Below are 20,247 nucleotides of genomic sequence, written 5' to 3'. Positions count from 1 at the left end.
ATCATATTTTTGCATCTGAATAAAGTTCCATGGGGTACAAATATCACATTTCATTGTCTGTTTATCCGTAGGTAGACATGCAGACCGAATAAGGACAGAAAGTGGATTCTTGTCTTGTTCCTGGTTTTAGTTCTAATTCGTTGAGTTTTTCCCATTTTTCATGATGTTGGCATGGATGTACGATATGTAGCCTTGATTATGTTGAGATACATTCCTTCTGTGTTTGGTCAATGTAAGAAACACTGCTTTCACCTCAAATGAAACGATACAGAAGTTTTTTTCTGGAGCCAATATGAGGTGACCATGGCCCAGAAACTTATTTCCTACTCCAATGTGGAAACAGTTTCATGAAGTCTGTATAATAATAAAGCAAAGAAAGACATAAACCAGCATGGTTTTTAACACATTGCTGTAATACCGGGTAGGCAGGTCACAACAAAAAGCAGAAAATTCTGCTATATGATTCAGATGCCATCGGTTGGTGGGCATGAGGGTCCATTTAAAGATTCCGAAAGATCTACCCAATTGTTTCAAAGATGTTGCTTCATACTTAAAGAGGGACAGTGGAGGCCAAGAAATCCAAGATCATTTGTAATTAGGGCCTGGATCTGTAAGTCCCCGCAATCACCAAAGTTCTGGAATGTTCAACACAGACATGTCCTCTTTCTGAGAACTTTAGTTCACACCTTTATCATGAAGAGATATTGACTGTAGCTTTGGAACTTGCTCTGTAGACCAGGCTTGCCTTGAACTCAGAGATCCGCCTGCCTCTGTCTCCTGAGTGCTGATATTAAAGGCATGCAACCCCCCCCCCAAGTATTATTTTGTTCTTTGTAGAAAGCGTTTCAGCAATAAAGTTGGTTTCTTTGATATGTGGCACATCTTGTCTGAGTATTGGTAGTTTGTATCTTTTAAGGAGTGTGCATATTTCTTCTAAATTAGCTAACTTATTGGCATGAAGTTGTTCCTCATATTTCCTCACTGTTGTAAGTGCTCATGAAGTCTCTAGAGATGGCAGTTCCTTCGAGGCGAGTCAAATGGTTATTGGAAATCACAGCTTTAAAAGACAGAGGAGGTAGAAAGCAGTTTCTTCATTTCAGAAGTTGCTATGGACCGCATTCTCTGAGGCAGGTTGTGAGGGGCACTGAAGCTCAGCGGCAAACGGCAGTCAGACAGAAATAGCAGCTTTCTACCCAGGCTTTACCCAACCATTTCATTGTACAAATGAGGACCAGAAGGAAGGGGGCGGGGAATGTGTTAAAAGGAGAGTGGGGTCCCTTGTTCCAGCTGCCCAGATAGCTTAACTCCCAAAATAACCACACAGAAACTGTATTCATTTAAACACTGCCTGACCCATTAGCTCTAACTTCTTTTTTTTTTTTTTTTTTTTTTCGAGACAGGGTTTCTCTGTAGCTTTTTGGTGCCCGTCCCGGAACTAGCTCTTGTAGACCAGGCTGGTCTCGAACTTACAGAGATCCGCCTGCCTCTGCCTCCCAAGTACTGGGATTAAAGGCGTGCGCCAACACCACCCGGCTTAGCTCTAACTTCTTATTGACTAATTTTAACATCTTAATTTTACCCGTTTCCATTAATCTGTGTATTGCTACCTGACTGTGGCTTACTGGCAAGATTCTAACTGGTGTCCGTCCCAGGCAGGAGATCCGTGGTGTCTGCCTGTCTGTCCTTCTTCCCAGCATTCAGTTCTGTCTATTCTGCCTACCTAAGTTCTGCCCTATCAGGCCAAGCAGTTTCTTTATTAACCAATGAAAGCAACATAAATACAGAAGGACCTCCTACACCAGGAGTGGGGGTAGGTGACCTGCAGAGATTGCATCAAAAGTAGTAGCAAAGTCTGCATAGGACATAGCCCCTCTGACAGACAGCTGGTTCAAGGCACTCCCCTGCTTTTCTAAAGACATCCTCAAGTTCTTTTCCCTCATTCTTTACTTTGTTTACCCATTTTCGTCATTTCTTCCCTCTTCCACTATAAGATAAGATCTGTGAGAGTGATACTTTGTCATTTTGTTCACTGCGATATCAAAGTGTCGAGAATGACATTAGTTAGCCAGTCAGTATGGGAAACACCAGTCGAGGTTGTTATTTATTTGTTTCTGTTGTTCACATCACTATACTAGAAGGCAACTTAAAATGAAAGAGTTAATTTTGGCTTGCAGTTCAGAGGAACATAGTCTGTCACCCCAGGGAAAGGATAGTGGCAGGAATGGCGTGGTCTGTGGCAGTGGCCCAGAACCAAGATGGGGAGGTGCCAGTCCCTAGCCGCCTTTCTCCATTCCCTCCTTTTAATTCAGTCTGGCACTCATGACTCATGACAGCCCCATTTAGAGTGAGCTTCCTCTTAAGTTAAATATGTCTGGAAACCCCCTCACTGACAAAGGAAACCATGTAACTCTTTAATGCCCTGTTACTTTCCAAGCCAAGTCATGAAGTTCACCACCACAGGAGTACTAGCTGCTAGATAACCTTCTGTGATTGACACTAGATTTCTTTTGCTTATTTTTACACTTTATCTGGAAATACTTCAAACCTTTCAAATATTACAAGACCATATCAGACAAAGATTGTGTATGCTGTTTTCAAGACTCAGTTATAAGTAGCCTTTTATGGTATTTGCTAGATGGTCTGCTCCTTTATACGTTTATTGAGGGACAGATAGATTCGATTTGATTTTTTTTTCTTTTTCTGAGACAGAATCTTCCTATGTGCATAGCCCCAGCTAACCTCAAACTCACCTTCCTGCCACAGGCTTTTCCGAGTACTGTGATTATCAACATGCTATACGTTTGATATACACCAGTCCCTAAGTACACTGGTGTGTGATGTCCAAGCAGGAAAGCGCCAGTTCATATTAATGACATTCTTTTATTTTTCTGTCTCTTGGTTTTGTTAATTTTATGATATCTTTCCTTTACAGTACTAACTCAGAAAGATACTACAATTTTGTCCATTTAATCTCATTTAATGCGAATATATTCAAAGCCTCCCCTTTTTTATTCACTTATATTATTAAAAGTTGTGTTTCATTATCCTTCATACTTTTATTGGTTCTTTGCCGATTTCATATCGTGTATCCCAGTCCCACCCATCTCCCCCCACCAGTCCACCCTCCGCCCTTGTGGTCTCCCTCCCAGAACAAAACGAAATTTAAAAGAAAAACCAAATAAAGCCAACAAACAAAAACAAAATAACACAAGAAAAAGGGACTCTCCTCATGGAAGCTGTAGTGTGTCCTGCAATTCACTCTTCAGTCCGTTCACCTGCACTTGTCAGTAAGTGCTCATGGCCACAAGTCATTGGTCTGGCTGGAAGTTCTGGCCTCTGATTCACCATTGATGATGGGCTCTCACTGGAGCTCCTCTTGGCTACCCTGTTGCTGTTCTGTGTCATGGAGATCCTGCAGTTTTGCATCTGTAGGTTCGTCCCCTTCACATGCTCAACAGTTCATAGATATGGAGAATATTGAAGTAGGCCAACCCGTAGCCCTTGTTCTGGGCCTGGCAGATAGCTGGGTTGCCCAACCCACCAGCTTTCTCTCATTGTCACCACAAGGGTGACAGCACTGTCTTTGCCAGCCCACCCATTGGCAGCCTGCAGCAAATAGTGGGTCCCGTTTCCTTGCTTTTGGGTCTTCAGGTCTGGCTCACTCATGATCACCCCACCAGGGCCAGTTCCATTGTCGTGCCCAGGCAAGGTGCAGCGCCCACTCTCCCTATTGCTGTAGAGAGCATATGAGGGGATCAGCGACAACTCCTCTGCATTCACACCCTCCCTCGGGGCTGACTCACCTGTACCTCCCCGCCCCCCCAAAAAACAGGGTTGGCTCTAGTGTGCTCCCTAGGCGGGATGGAGGGTCTGCTCTCCTGTGTGCTGCAGCCGCTGAGGAGCTGGACTGGTTCCCTATTCTCCTGACTCTGGGCCAGCCCTCTGCAGGTAGCAAGGGCAGGGAGAGGGTGTCTTTCCCTCACCCAAGTCACCACATGGCCGGAGGGGGCAGTTGTTTGCTATGACCAAGGCCAGCAGAGTGTCGATCTGGGGGAGGCAAGAAGGAAGCTGAGTTCAGGGTTCAATATGACCCAGTAGCCAGGTGTTGAGTCAAACTTCAGGAATCTAACACTAGGTAGTTTTAGGCATATTTAAGTAGGCATTACAATTCTTGTAAAGTGCAAGACACATCTTCCATAAAGATAGGTTCCATAGATTAACTAAGAAGCAGGCTCAAAGTAGCGCCAAAGATTGACTGAGATCAATGAAGGTGTTGGGGTTTGGGCAATGTGGCTTGGGCTTACAGAGGTCACTGGGTTATTAACCCTACCCACCCCAGTCTTCTGGGTGGAAAACAGGTTCTACATCTCTCCGTTTGCAGAGCCAACCCTCCGGGTTTAACATTCCTGGTTTCCACAGTGCTTGTCAGTGCGCACAAGGACCTAGGAGACTGTGTCCTTCTCGCCGTGTTGTGGACTTTAGTTTGTTCTCCCAGATGCAGTATCACCTGCTCTCCCACCATATAACTGCTGTTTGTCTCTGCGCTGCAGTGCACAGCACACGGTAGCTTCACATGTGAGCCTAGGTGGTTTAGGCCGTTTGTGGCACTGCTCGGCATGGCAGCCAGCAATGGAAAGTGTCCTGGGTTCCCACCCACAACAACAGGATGCTCTCTCATGTAGTGTGTGTGAGTGGTTCCCAGAACACCTCTGCTTCCTTACACGTTGACTTTTGGACTATTTCTTGGTTGTTGGGTGTTCTGAAGCCTTTTCCTGTTGCCACATTGTTTTTGCTTTGTTTTGTTTGTTCATTTTTTAAATCCCCACAGTGATACGCGACCCCAGGCGAGGTTGTGATAGACAGGTTAAGAAGTGGGTTGTTACAGTACAAGCTAAACAGCTCCCTCTCTCCCTCCCTTCGTCCTTCTTTTTCTTCCTCCCTCTATTCTTTCCTTCTTCTGGTTAAGGAGTCACAGATTGTTATTTTTTCAGTGGTTTATAATTCATTGCTGTTCTGAATTCCTTTTGATGCAAATTATTCTAGATCTGGCCAGTGGTGTTTCTTGTTCCTCGTGACATATACATCCTTACATTTTCTTCTTCTGCACCCCCCTTCCTTCCTTCCTTCCTTCCTTCCTTCCTTCCTTCCTTCCTTCCTTCATTCCTTCCTTCATTCATTTTTAGCACTCTTGTACTTTCCAGAATAGTGAAATGTTCCAGGATATTTGTTTGACTTTAAATATTAATTTGGTTGTGAATGTGCCCACGAGATACACTTGATATCAGAAATAAGTTCCTTAGTAAATATTGTACAGTGAAAAATGACAGGCAGATGTAAACACTTGGAGTTCCAGCTCCGTGGGAGATTGAGGTAGAAGGATCCCTTAAACCTAGGAAGTCAAGGCCAGGGCAGGCAACACAGAGTGACCTTGCCTCTAAAGAAAAGGTAAATAGATGAGTTGACCCTGTTTGCCTAAGTCTGTGCTGTTGAAGGTGATGTGACCAAAGGCTGGTTAGTTGTCCCCAATTATCAGTCAGCCACTGCCCCAGAAAGGACTTCCCGAAAGTGGTTTTGTTCTCCCTGTTTGTCAACACCAGGTGTGGCTGCCCCAGCCCTTTTAATGGGCTTCTGAATTAGGCTCCACACACTCCTATGTAAATAAACCATTGGCAGTGAAGTTCACAGGCCTCTCTTGAAACGTAAAGACGAAGGAAAACCCCGACCTCAGTCTTCTGGCCGCAGAGGGCTCCCCCTAGATATGTACTGTGGGCTGTGACCTTTGGCCTCATGGGGACCAGTCAGGAAATGTACTGTCTGTACCAAGGCAGAGCCCTGAATTCAGAAAACAGCTAAAGATTTGATTCTCACATGAAGGACTGGTGAAGATGGGGCTTTTTTCCGGAGTACTGAAATTCAAAAAGCTTTCTTTCCCTCTCTTGTCTTGGTTGCAGAGGGACTTCTGTTTTCTTCTAAGGCTCTTTTAATCTCACAGGTCCTCTTTATTGAAAAATGGTTCTGGTAACCCAGCTCTGACCCTGGTGTGCTGACTCCTGATGGAGTAGTCTTGATTCTCCATGCTTTGTACAGGTAGAAACACACACACAAACACATATATATACACACACATATACATCACATACATTATATACATATATACACGCGTTCATATATATATGTGTGTTTTATATACACACAGATATATAGTATGTGCACGTTTACACATGTTCATATATACACATATGTTTTATATACATGAAAATATATAGTATATGCATATTTGCATGTGTTCACATATATACACATAGGTGTGTGTATATACATCCGTATACACATATTTGCCTTAATCTTTGAAAGCTTCAAGCACTTAGATTCCTTCTATAAAGTTCAGATATATTTTTATATCTCACAATGCATACTTATAAGGGCACACACATGCTTGTGTGTGTTCATGGCAAGCTTCTTGCTGTGTCCTCCCTTCACCTTTCTTTTAGTGCATGCTCAGAGACTCTGGTGCCTCTTTTTCTAGCAAGGTCATCACACTTAGTGGATGAGAGCTCTACCCTATGGCCTCAGTTCCTCCCTAAAGGCCCTGTCTCTAAATACAGGCACACCGTGAATCAGATTTTCAACATTTGAATAGGGCACAGCTCTACATGGAGAGAAAGTGGTCTGGAAAGAAAAGAGTGACAGCTAGAACTAGTCAGAGGTAAGGTCTGAGCAGCAGAATCATGTGTAATCATAGATGAGTACCCCATGCATGCGTCGTGCATGTGTGTGTGTTCTACACTTATTTTCTATACATTAGTATTTATTACTTTGTGGTTGGCAAGGTTGCTTTTGAGCAGCAATGCCTATCTCCCCGGAGTAGCCTTTTCTTGCTAGCTGTTTCTCTAAGCTCTGTTGCTATAGGGATGATTGAGTCTCTTCATGGTCTCACCGCTCTCCCATCAGGATCCTTTGACAGTTCATACTGCCTTGTTACATACGTACAGGAGCTTCGTTCTTTCCAGTATAGGCCAAATGTATTCACTCTTCTGTCTTCTGAAAGTTCAGGGTAGACATTTCTGACTTTAACATTATCTGCTGTGACAAGGTTCCAGGTCCTTCTACTTTTTATTTCACTGTTGTTGTCAGCCTACGGCATCATGATGGCCACTCAAGCTCCAGAGGTCACATCCATATTTCAGGCAGCCGAAGGGAGAGGATCACCTCTTGGAAGCCATACTCTTTACCTATTATTGGTTAGAATTAGTTACTTGGCCATTTAGCTGCAAGAGAAGCTGACAAGTATTTATTTCGGATAGCCTCTTTTAGGTTGTCACTCGGTGAAATAAATATCCGAGGTTACCGAGGAAGGAAGAAAGAAGAGGCTCGTGTTGACAGCTCTCCATTTTCTGGACTCTCACATCTTCTAGCATCAGCGATCTGCGTTTGTTCTCTGTGTTTGGAACATTCTTGCTCCCTTGACCCCCATGGTGTGGCATGTTCATATTTACCATGCCCTAATGATTAAACACCCCATTGTCATCCTTACCCTGTCTCTGGTGTCATAATACTATTGTGTGTTTAGCCATTGTTTCATTGTTGACCTTCTCTATCAGGCTGTGACCACCTGAAGGTCTGTGCAACCCTTGGCTCTTTAGCAACTGATCTAAGTATACAAATCCTGGCCAGCATGAGCTCACCACCGTAACTCTTGTCTCACAGAAGAGCATGCTCCACAGAAGATGCTATCTACAGGCTTCCAGGGGTCCTCCATCCGTAGGAAGGGATAGGAATTTCGTGAAATTGCTATTCTTTGTACCATATGTAGATCTCCCTTAGTGTCACTGCCAGACTCTGTAGCGATGCTGTGGGGTCTCTGCCCTAACACTGGTGACCGAGATAAGAAGGGATTGTTGTGATTTTGTTCCTCTCATTTTCAGTCCCTTCTCAGTCTGGGTTTTTACCACATGCACCGCTCATTTTTAACCTGGGAACCTCATGCCTGAGCTATTCTTTACAATGAGTGTTTGATAGCTATCTCATATTATGTGTGCGTACGAGTGCGTGCATGCGTGTGTCTTTTAAAAGGATGTAGCTCTCCTCATTAGTAAGCCTTTAGGGCTAATCTTTCCTGTATAAGTATATTCCACATCTGATTTTTAAAGCAGTTCCTCTTTTGTGTTTATTTTTGAGATAATAATCTAATCACATTTCTCCCTTCCCTCCCTTTGAGCCCTCTCATACACTCCTACTCCCTCTCCTTCAAATTCATGATCTCTTTCTTCACTGTCTGTTATGTATGTGCCTATGTATTTGTGTATTCACATATATTCCTCAATATCCAGTCAGTCCATATAATGTTACTTGTATGCATGTTTTCAGAACTACTGTTTAGTGCTGGGCAACCAACTGGAATACTCTTCCCTGTTCCCAGCTTTCTTCCATCACCTGTAGTTCTTGTAGGGTTGAAGCCTCCTGGGCTTGTCCCTGTCCAGGCTGACAAGTCTGTTGGTGTCTTCCTTGTTCAGCTCATGTTTGGGCAGTCCTGTTGGTGAGATGTCACAGGTGGATGGAACTTCTGATGTTACTCGGAGACACACTCTCACAGTAGATGGCAGATGAATGTCTCTCAGTCTGCTGAGAACCTGCATCTGAAGTGCGCTTATTTTATTTTTTAAGTATACTTGGTCCCTTCACGTGAGCTGCTGACTTCTATTGTTCAGCCAAGTGACCTTGTCTTGGTAACAGAGAAACTATGATCTGCGTTGGCCGCTATGAAAGATGATGCAATCAGACTGGACTAGACTTTGTGGGTGGTTAAAAGGATTTTCCTGGATCCTCAATTACATTTAATAAGGACTTAAAATCCACTCTGACTTCTCCTGTGAGGCACAAGGACCCTCGCTTCAGAATATGAGCACTGGAGACCCAGGGTGGCCAAAGCAAGGCAGATAGTTTATTACTTTATGATTTTGCAAGGCCAGGCATCAGCCCAGAGTGACAGGCACACTGACTGAGTTCAGAGAACAGACTTAGAGCTCAGATAGCCTGATTCTTCCTCCCTTTCCTCACTCGCTGAGCGATCCAGAGTGAGTGTCCACATCATCTGGCTTGTCTTTCCCTCTGCTACTTATGTTTATCTATTTCTTACCAAAGATAGTGGGTAGGTTCATTGTTAAATTTGTTGACATTTGTCGAGTGTTTATTTAAAACTTATCAGGCGTTTGACCTTGTCATGTCCCTGGTGCTTAGGCAAGCTTGGCTGTTAGTAATTTGGCCTGGGTCTGTAGCTGGACTGGCAGACGCTAGCCAGGACTTAGTATTCTCAGTATATCTGTAACTGGGCCCAAGCTTGCCTGTGGCATCTTTGAAAAATGGGCCATTATTTTTTTTGTTTCTCTACTCCTGGCACTGTATAGCTATAGGACAAGGGTGCTGTGCCATTTTCACTGTGACCCTTTAGATTCAGGGTCTGAGCAGAACCCTTTCTACTCCCTGCCTAACAGCTTGCTGTAAACACAGTTCTCGCGAGCATCGTTCCTGTCTTTCCATTGAAGGGAAGCGCTAAACCAGCTTAGGTCTCAGGCGGTACCAACTTGGTCATGTATCAATTGTAATTATGAACCAAATATTTACACACAGGTGCTTATGTCACATCCTGTCTCTTTCTCCGGGCAGTTAATCACCACAGAAAAGCAGTTCCTGAAGAACAGCTTGTACCACGAAGGAATCCTCATCGTGTGGGACCCATCTCTGTACCATGCTGATATCCCAAGTGTAAGTGGACCGCCCATCTGCCTTTTGATTTGTTTCTATGTTTTTAAAGTCATACCTGACTGAGCCATTCCTGGCTGTTTGGGTTGTAGGCAGCCCTCTACACGGTTGTGGGGGCGGGAGCTAGCAAACTCAGAATCCCCCCTGTCCTAACCAGCCCCTCTGGGTGCCTTCCCTGGAAGGCCATTTGCATATTTTCTGGAGAAGGTGCATATTGAGAGTGTTGGAGACTGGGCCAGTGGTCACCCGCAGTAAGATCTGTTTATCAGTGCTTACGTACTGTGCTCATCAAGGCCACCTACTCCTGATGAATCCTGGTGAGGAAAGAACAGTTACTGTCACTCTTGTCAGTAAGGCCACATTTCTGCGCCTCACTTCCGGCGTCGAGAAGTCTTCTCGTCTCACTCTTGAAACCCTATCAAGAAGTAGGTGGGGGAAACGGGGAGCAGGTGGAAATTTTAATTAAAAAAGAATAAAAAAAAAAAAAAAAAAAAAAAAAAAAAAAAAGAAGTAGGTGGAAGTGTGATGGGAAAGCTGAGCATAGAAAGGCGAAACCCGTGCCAGGACCTGATTTCCTAACTCAACGGCACAGATCTACATTGTCCGTTGTTTTAGGGTAGAAGATCGGAGCCACGGGCCTGCTGGCTTCTCAGGCTTCCTGTCCCCTCATTTTGTGTTATAGATGTAGGTTAGCCTCTCTTGTCATAGGCTGTTGTGGCCTCAGGAGAATGGCTTTCCAGAAGCAGGACAGAAAGCACTTCTCTTGGCACACCAAATCCTTAAATGTCCACCGACAGCTAGTCGGCTGTGATAGTCACCAGTGCCTTTGCTTCTGAAGTCTCCAGTTTTCCAGGGATCTCGGTTATAACCAAGTCTGCCTGGTCGGGTGAAGGACGACTCTTGAACCCACAAATGCAACAACGTGGGCCCCAATTTTCTCTCCTTCAATAGTAAGAGTACCTTGGTATGCTGGTCCTAGCTACTGGGGAAGCTGAGGCAGGAGGATCACTTGAGACCAGGAGCTCAGGACAGCCTTTTTGCAAAAATAGTGAGAGTGGCTCAAAAACAAACAGACGAACAGCAAATAAAAGCTATTTTAGATGGTGCAGAGACCCCCTTTCAGCTGATACCATTCCCAGCTTGGTGGTTCTGAAACCTGAGGCCTTTCCAAGGTCACCAGTCCAACAGTGCTGTGAGCATAGACTACGTCCTGGTCCCTACTCCACCACCCACGAATGCTGTGATTTGGAGAAGTTTATGATCTGCTGCAAGACAAGGCTGATGCTCTGGAAAGAGTGTTTGTGCAAGAAGCACATTTCTTCACTGACCCAACCACTTCCTTTTTTTCCCCCCAGTGGTATAAGAAGCCAGACTACAATTTCTTCGAAACATATAAGAATTATCGCAAGCTGTACCCCAACCAGCCCTTTTATATGCTCAGGCCTCAGATGCCATGGGAACTGTGGGACATCATGCAGGAAATCTCTCCAGACTGGATTCAGCCAAACCCCCCATCCTCCGGCATGCTGGGTGAGTCCGGGCCTGGAGAAGTCCTACGTTGTTTTCTAGAAGAAGCTGACTTTCTTCTTGGGTCTCATTCCTTCACCAGAACAGTTGTTCAGCTTGTACACTGTACTAAGTTCTATCTCAAGTAAAATGTGATTTTTCTTCTTAGGACGTCTGCTGAGGGAGTTCAGTCAGGCATCTCAGGCCACATTGAGGAGTGGCCTTGCTATTGTCGAAGAGAAGAACCCTGCTAGCTAGACAGTCGGAGATAGTTCTGTGGAGGAGAGAAGGAGGGCTTAACATGGAGCAATAGTGTATGAGATGCACAAGCAAAGAGAAAGTGAGAGAGTAGGGCCTCAGATGAAGTGAGACTCTGGGCTTAGGTTTACAATTTAGAGAGTATGCCAAAACTATGAACCAAGGAATATGATTAATCTTATAGTAAAACTATTAATCAAGATATTCAGTGTCTTCAAAATTCACAATGCTAAAAAGTACAAAGAACAAAATGTTACATACTCAAATATCGACAGAAGTGGAAACACCACTCTGCAGAACGATGTTTGGAACCCGAGGCAATTGTATCTCTCTTGCTTTGAGGATGTCTTCATCACAACCCTAAGAGAAGATGGGCAAGCTTGCCTATGTGGGGTTGTGTAGGAAGTTCTGAGCTGAATTGGGATGGCCTGGGCATTAGGGTCCTGAACTCTGGTCAAAGGCTCTCTTCTTGAGCTCTTCCCATGCCTTCAGTTCTTACCACCCATCTATCCTTTCTTCCCTTTCTCTCTGGGTGGACCCCTGGGACATTTCCCTGAGTGTGCAGACTCTCCGGGCAGAGGGATGGACACTCTTCCCATGGGTACCTGTACTGGAACACTGAGCCAGATGGTTCCAGGGACCCACCCCTGTGCAATTCATCTGTCTGCTTCCCATACTGGGGCACTAACTGCGTTTTACTTATCCTTGTGAGATTGGCATTGGTAAATATTCCTGGGGTAAATGAGTAACTTTTCTATTCGGGGCAGAGATGAAAAGAAATTAGGGCGCGTGCTTGCAGTATGGCATCCCCTCCCTAACCTCGCTTCAGGTGTAGGTTCATCTGTGTTCTCCCTGGAGCCTTTAGAGCAACCACAGTTGACACGCCGAGGAACACACTTCCTGTTACCCCATTGCCCTGCTGTTGACCGGGTTGTCCCAGCTGTGGCTGTTCTTCCTTCTATATACGCTGCCCCTCCACCCCACCCCAGTGCTCTCAGGCCTTGCTGAGCAGAAGTGTCCCTTCCTGACATTCCTAGGGGTGCTCCTGTAGTGCCTACGTCCGTCACAGAGCTAACTTTTCTTCCTCATTGAGCCAGGAGCCATTGGCGGTCAGAAGTGTTTTTTCCAGCACATGATTCTTCTAGAACAGAGCTGTTGCCACAATCTGTAGCTTCACCCCTGATTTGAGAGCTGCTCCATTTTAAAGATACCCTCTATTACTAGTGACTGAAAACAGCTCCTTCAGTTGCGGTCTTACTGAACCCTAACAGTAACCTACACAGTAGAAGCATTGCATAGGCCTCCTTCGTAGAGCAGATGTGAGACACATAGAGACATGGCTTCCGGTACAAGACAACTCAGCCAGTCGGGATCAAGTCTGGGTGGCCATGAGTCCCCTGTGCCTGGATGAGCTTGCATCCCACTGCGCCACCTTCCTGTGCATTGGCTCTGCTTTCCTCTGGTCTCGTAAGAAGTTTTCTGTCCTCAGAACTGTGTCCTACGGGTATTCTCTGAGTCAGTCTTCTTAACTGCTCTCCATGAGGCTTTGGCTGGGTGTAGTAACTCTTGGAAGTGCTAAGTACAAGTGTCGGCATTGTTTCATGACTGTCTCCTAACCAAACTTCACCGAGGGAGCCCTTTAACCCTATAGAATGGCAGAAGATTTACACATACCAGACTGTAACCTTGGTACTGGGGACACAGCACTATGAGATGGATCAGTCTGTTGGTCTTGACTCATCAAACAAACAAACAAAGAACCCAGGCTAAAAATCTCAGGAATAGCTAGAACACTGGGCTGCTTCCGGTTACTGGACATGACTCGCCTCTGCTTCCTTCTCTAGGTATCATCATCATGATGACGCTCTGCGACCAGGTAGATATTTATGAGTTCCTTCCATCCAAGCGCAAGACCGACATGTGCTACTACCACCAGAGCTTCTTCGACAGCGCCTGCACAATGGGTGCCTACCACCCGCTCCTCTTCGAGAAGAACTTGGTGAAGCATCTCAACGAGGGGACAGATGAAGACATTTATTTGTTTGGGAAAGCCACGCTGTCCGGCTTCCGGAACATTAAGTGTTGAGCACATGTCTCTAGCCGGGCACTCTGATTCTTCTCCTTAGGTTGTTTATGTGGCTGGTCTCCTGGTTACCCCGGTTTGTTGTTTGTTTTCCCCAACAGGCCCAAGCCTGCTTCTTGCACTCTAGGGAATTTTGTTGGCAAGAACTCCTGGGCTTCCGCAGCCTGATGGCAAAGGAGGCAGACCCGATCTTCCCTGCAGCTACAGAGGATAGGAGCTCAGATTCCTGCCACACACATTCCTCCTAGAGAGCACCCTCCTCCCCTTCCACACGGGCAGGGGAAAGAGACACATTTCTCATCAGGCTTGTTAAAACCAGACTTTGTTTTTCCCAACTGAATGATGTCACCTCACAAACCAGCACCCCCTGTACCCCCACCCCCTCCCCCGCCCCCTACATAGATATCACTATTTCTACATAGATAGCGATTTCACATCTCCAAGAAACTCTCCCAGGCTTGGTTTGTGCCAGATGCAGGGTGGCTTGGGGAAGTGAAAGCAAATCGTTGGTACAGGAACCCTGCTCAGTTACTCCAAAGCAAAATCGTCCACAAGGGCACTCCCCTGGGGACACTGTCCTGTCGTCACCCTGTCTGGCTAGGCCGATGCTTAAGCCTGGGTGCTTTGGAGCAAAGGCTCTTGAGTGGCCCCTTTTCCTTCTCCATGTGGAGACCAAAGGTACAGAGACCTCCCGTCCCTGTCCTCAACCCTGTTCACCGGTGAACAGAAGAGGTGACACCCAACAGGAAGCTAGAATGCAAACATTCCCTGTGCTTGGGGCACTGGGCTTTGGAGAGGAGGGGCCTGCTGTCTGTATGCCCGGGAGGAGCCAGAGCACCATGTTCTCGTAGAGCCGTGACATTGGGAAAGGGACACATGCCAAACAGAGCGGATGTCACCCGACTCAGAAGAGCTGTGTTGTTCTTTCTTCCTTTCTCATTCTCTAAGGCCTCTTAGGACATGGAAGCTAAGATATTTTTGTTAGGAAGCCCCTACCCACTTTGGCAGCGAGTGCTGCCCCACAGTGGACACCGGGGGAATCAGATAGACTGGGGCTCGTTTTATAGTTTATTTTATTTTTTTAAATGTCAACTCTCTAACCTTCTGCTACCATTCCTCTCCCATAAAGCAGTCTCTCCCTGCCGGATTACTTTGAATCATTTTTCTGTTTGACAATTATCCTGACCCCCAACTTCTTTGACCTCATGGGCCCTCCATGGAAGGTCTCTCAGGGCGTGGGGACTACGTTTTCCAGGACTTTAGGTTAGCATCTTAATCATACCTGATTCTCACTAGGCGTGAGGTGTGTGGTTGCTGATCGTCCTGTGCTCCACCAGCTCCCAGCATGGGAGTGGCATTGGTCTCTGGGCAGGAAGTTTGGCAAGCATACTCTTACAAGAATTTTCTGAGACCTGTCTACCTGGTGGGGAACCACAATGGCCTACTCAGGCCCCTGTGTGGAGCAGCTCAGTGACTTGTTTATGGTAAATGAAATAAAATGAATGTGAACGAAGCAAGGTCACTAAGACACAGTCCACTGGCCTCCCAAGCCTGGCCCTGTGTGCTCACAGGGCTCCAGTGTTTGAGCTTCAGACCCACGGTTCTTGAACTCAGATGCCTGTTTACTGCTGACCCCTTGCCTTACACAAGCAGACAGTAGGAAGCCTGAAGTGGAAAGCCCTGGGTTTTCAGGTTGACCCCCACTGACTCACTGTGCCACGTCACACAAAGTCTCTTCCTCGGGCCTTTGTTTCCATATCTGTACAATGGGGGTGACAATCCTACCTCACAGGGCCATGTGGGAACCACAGGAAGGCTTATGGCTGGACTCTGTCCACGGTGCATAGGAAGTAGGAAATGTCCCTTGCTGCAAGGGAGCAGGGCGGTGAAGAGGAACATGAAGTCCATCTTATTGTGAGGCAACTGCCTCATTCGCAACACCCAGGAGCCTGCCCCTCCTGGCTGCCCGCACCTCAGGTCTGTTTCTGCTCGAGGGTGCACCTGAGCATTGGGCTGCTTGGCGGCTGTGTGGGGTGATGCGAGGGCATCTCTGGCTTCCTTCGAGTTCTGCTCATACGCCCATTCTAACTCATCAGGACTGGGGTGGAGTGCCAAGGAGGCTGATATCCTGTCAGCAGGTGGTACATGGCGACGTAGGGATGGGGGCAACACTGGGTAGATTCTAGTTTTTTAACTGTTCTTAACGTGAGGGAATAAATTAATTTAAGTGTAATATGATTCTGGCGTCTGTAAAACTTTCTCTGTGCTCCGTAAATGTGGAGGCCTGAGTAAAGTAGATCATGGTGTGGATGTGGGTGGTGGTGGTGTTTGCTGATATGTTTAATATTTGAGACAGGCAGTTTCAAAATGTGTGATTTTGAAAGCCTCTGTCTACCTGGGCATTGACTTTACCAGTCATCTGTGCATCCTAAGTCATAGGACCCTTCCTTCTGCCAATCAGATCTTCTGTTGCTCTTGGTTCGGGGTATGAGAGAGTATCAGAGACTTTAACAGCATACCTGTTGATTCTAAATTATCCAAAGACCATACACATTTTAAAATAAATCATTTTTTTCAAAAATCTGCCTCTTCTCTTCATACCTGCTAAAGGGGATGAACAGTCATCCACGCTTGTGTCCCAAAAAGACCCATCTGAAATGCCAAGCCCCTGGATTCCTCCAGCAGTCTCTGGCCTTAATCTCCCTTTCAACACTCCAGGAAAAGGTATTCAGGTTACGTATTTATTGCAAAGGGCAGAATCTTGGAAATGTTGATGGTTTATTGATTCTTCTCCTGTTCACTCTTGCTAAGCACAGGTAATGATGCATCTACTCCCCCCTACACCTTAGGAGAGAGGACGGCTTGGAATGGGAGGAGAAACCCCTGCTCTGGCTTCTAGAACCCTTCCATCCTTAGGGCAATCACGTTTCAAGGGAATCACCAAGAGTGCTCAGAGAAAAATATTGAAGAGGAGCCGTGGCTTTGGAGGGGGTTTCTTTTTCCCTGAACCGCCTGCTTACAAGAGAAGGGCGTCTCCTCAAAGCCTTCATATTGAATTCCTAACCCCAGGACTTAGAATGGACCTCTGTGGAAATGGATCAAGGCAGATTTAATTATTTAAGATGAGGTCATGCTGCAGCAGGGTGGGCCCCTCCTCCAGTCTGACTAGTGTCCTCATAAAAAGGAGAAATCTAGAGACAGGCGCACACAGAAAACACCATGTAATGATGAAGGCTGAGGTCGGGGTGATGTATAAGCCATGGAATGCCGAAGATTGCCAGAAACTCGGCAGAAGCTGGGGAAGCCGCCTGGAACAGATTTCTGCCCCCACAGTCCTCAGAGGGACTCCCCTCGATCTAGGAGTTCTGGCTTCTAGAAGTTTGAGACAATACACTTGTGTTGTCAAAGCCACACACTTTGAGGTGCTTTACACATTATAGCCCTTAACAAATCAAGCCTAATGCCTCTTCCCTCCACACCCCCGCCTTTGTCACTCCCAGCTGCGGCTTCCTGAGCTGGGATGGGAAAGGACCCACAGACTGTCGTTCGAGGGTGGTGCCTGATATCCAGCCAGGACTCTGGGGAATACAGCCGTAATGCTGAGGCTCTGGGTCTTCTTCTTCAGGAAGACAGGCACCTCAGCAGCCACCCAGTCCTCCTGGTTGGCCAGAGAACCCTGAAGTGTATCTCTGACACTATATCCAGTGATTTGGCTTTGTCATCTCCTTGGCCTCGTTCTTCTCCATAATGATAGGGAAGCATTGTTTAGATGGGAGTTGGAAGCAAAAGTTACAGAGAAATATTTCTCTTTGGCCCAATGTCCAGTGGCCGTGTGCCTGAGGACCATCCCGCTGGGCTGCTGAGCCGGCGGGTGGGTCTCCCTCTGCCTGGAGGCTGCTTTCTCTTCTTCCTCACTCTCGGATCCCATTTTTCTATTTTTCAGATATACATGTTAGTGACGGGGTGTGTGTGGAAATTCTGGCCTCAGTTCCTTAGTTAATTGTAGGAAGGAAGAAGCATGTCTCCATAAGAGAGAGGCTCACCTGAACCTCCGTGCTCACCCCCCACCCATAGGGCTCTCTTCACTGACAGCCCAGCACTCAGCGTCTTAGAGAATGTTCTCCTGTGCCATCTCACAAACTTTTAGTGCCCTGAACTCACACCGAAATCTGACCCCGAGCCAAAAGCCAGGAATCGGGGGAAGGGCTTGCCAGGTCCCAGGGGCTGTCACTATTTTATTCTTAGCTCCTTGTCCTCCATGAGGTGTTGTGGCTCTCAGCACAGTGTCTAGCATGTGCTGCCATGCGCTGTACGGCTCTAGGCTGGGTGTCCCCTCTCATGGGAGACAAGAGTCCCATAGGCTGGAGCTTGGCATCAGTTCAGGAGGGGAAAGAATGCTCACATGCTCATATTCTGTCTTCCTTGGGATTACTTGACAAACAAATATTTGTTGCTGTTGTTTTTTTGAGACAGGGTTTCTCTGTGTAGCCCTGGCTGTCCTGGAACCCAATCTGTAGACCAGGCTGACCTCAAACTCAGAGATTCCCCATGGCTCTGCCTCCCAAGTGCTGGGATTAAAGACATGAGCCATCATCACTGCCCAGAAAGAAGCAAGTTTAAATGGACAGAGAAATGCGATTCAGTCTAGTGAGCACATGGGCACCAGCTGTGTGCCTGGCACGGGCAGATAAGGCTGTGTCTCATGGCTTCTGCCCTCCGAGGAGCAGAAGTCTGGAAAGACAGGCCTGCCCGGCCGGGGTATAGCTATTTTCAGCCATGATAACCTGGACAACAGTACTGTGCTCTTGAGCACACATTCATAACTGCCCCGGAGAAAACACGTACGCACACCAAGCGCAGCGCAAACACGGCAGTGCAGGTGAAGTTCCTAGAGGAGGCTGGAGAGCAGAGAAACTCTCGTCAGTGGGAACAGGGAAGCCCTAGTGGATGCTGGTTTTGAAACACAGCAGGATTTCTCCTTTCTTTTTTCCTTCTTTCTCCTCTCTCTTTCTTTCCCTCTGGTCTTCCTCTTTTCCTTCAGTTTCTCTCCCCCTCGCTTTCTTCCCCCTCCACTGGTGGGCTGGAATTACAGGTGCGATCATTCCTTCCTCTCATTGCCTTGTCTTCAGGGAGGCAGGAACTGTCTTGTTCACCAGGCTAGCCGGCCCAGGAACTTCCCGTCCCGCTATAGGAATTCTGAGGCTACAGATATGTGCCACCTAATCCAACTTTTGATGTGGATTTCTGACATTGAACACTGTAAGTCGGGCTTAGACAGCTAGCTCTTTACCCACGAAGTCATCTCCCAGCACCCTTTGCGCATATCTGAATGTATAATTTCAAATATTCTATCTTTACATCCACTGATACTTTTTCTATTTGACTAGTCTGTGGCTGATGTTTTCTACTAAAATATTTAGCTCAGTTATTGTATTCTGTATTTCTAGGGGCTCTAATTTCCTTATCTCTGTCACTTTAATTTTATATTTCTAGTGAATTAAAAATATGTTATTCTCTTATTAGATGTGGATAAAATGTTTCTTAAAAATAAATATCCTTTCATTATGAAAACCCCCAACAAATTAGATACAGAAAACTGCATCCCCCATAATAAAGGCTTTTTCAGAAAAAGCCTACAGCTAACACTTTTCTCAGTGGCAGATAGTTAAAGCCTTTCCATCAAGATTCAGACTCAGAAGAAAATAGCATGGTTGGCACTTCTTTTCAGCACAGAGTTGGACATCTTTGGCCAAAATGGAAATACTAGGTCATTCAATAACAATTCAGTATCCTGACATTATGAAAAATTTCAACAAATCAGCTATTCCAAATTCATTGTTGGTCATTTCATGCATTTCCATTTCTTCAGAGTTTATCTTTTAGAACTTAATTATTTCTTTCTGCCATGTTCTATTTCCTGTCTTTTGTGTTCTGTCAGAAGCACCTGTGCACTGAAACAAACAGCGACCCCTTCCAGCCTCCACTGTGCCCTTTGATCCTGGTAGGTCTTCACTGTTTGGTCTCGCCTTCGGTTTCTGCGGTGCTAGTTGGTGGCCCACAACCTAGCTATTGCGGACTTCACTCCTGCGTTCTCCCAGCTGAGCTGGGCTGTAACCTACAGTATGAGGCTGACTTCAACTACGGGCTGTGCTCTGTAGTCTAGTGAGGCTCCCTTTGTGAATAAAGATCAGCTTGGCTTTATCTATCCCTGGCCTGGGAGGTTCCAAGGTGAGCATTAAGGCTACGTGTGGAAGTCAGGCAGGTGTGAGCCAGGGAGACCATTGACTGCTTCTTAAAGTGTGCTGCTGCTGCTGCTGCTGCTGCTACTGCTGCTGCTGCTGGCTAGTCTCCCTGCTGATACGAATGCAAAGTGACTGCCAAGATTGACATGCTGGTTTCCATGAGCCCACCCTATTCTTTGTCTCCAGCTGAGCCTTGGCATCCATAAGGCCAGACCATGCCACTCAGAAGGGTCCAAGAATGGCAGAGAACCGAGGTCTGCCTCTAATTTTCTCCTTCCCCTGTAATAACCAAGGTATCCAGGAATTGTTTGTGTGTGGTAGTGTTACCAGCTTGGAGAGAGGCAACCCAGTAAAAATGGTATGGCCCCTTTTATCCTTTGTTTGCGGATATTTTAATCT

General features: G+C 46.3%; 1 protein-coding gene across 8 annotated transcripts in view; it reads left to right on the top strand.

Annotated features, from left to right (window-relative positions):
* Positions 1-16,151, top strand: part of St6gal1 (ST6 beta-galactoside alpha-2,6-sialyltransferase 1) — a 143,258-nt gene extending 127,107 nt beyond the window's left edge. For all 8 annotated transcript variants that reach the window (XM_057764497.1, XM_057764499.1, XM_057764504.1 and 5 more), the window contains 3 exons: positions 9,664-9,762; positions 11,115-11,289; positions 13,368-16,151. In XM_057764497.1, the coding sequence (XP_057620480.1) occupies positions 9,664-9,762; positions 11,115-11,289; positions 13,368-13,609 (516 nt within the window). In that variant the 3' untranslated portion in view covers positions 13,610-16,151. The remainder of the gene's footprint in view (positions 1-9,663; positions 9,763-11,114; positions 11,290-13,367) is intronic.
* Positions 16,152-20,247: the final 4,096 nt, after the last annotated feature.

The sequence above is a fragment of the Chionomys nivalis genome, chromosome 3 (assembly GCF_950005125.1).
Source record: "Chionomys nivalis chromosome 3, mChiNiv1.1, whole genome shotgun sequence".
In the NCBI taxonomy this organism is placed as follows: domain Eukaryota; kingdom Metazoa; phylum Chordata; class Mammalia; order Rodentia; family Cricetidae; genus Chionomys; species Chionomys nivalis.
Note: the sequence above shows the minus strand (reverse complement) of the source record. Positions and strands in the feature narration are given on the sequence as shown.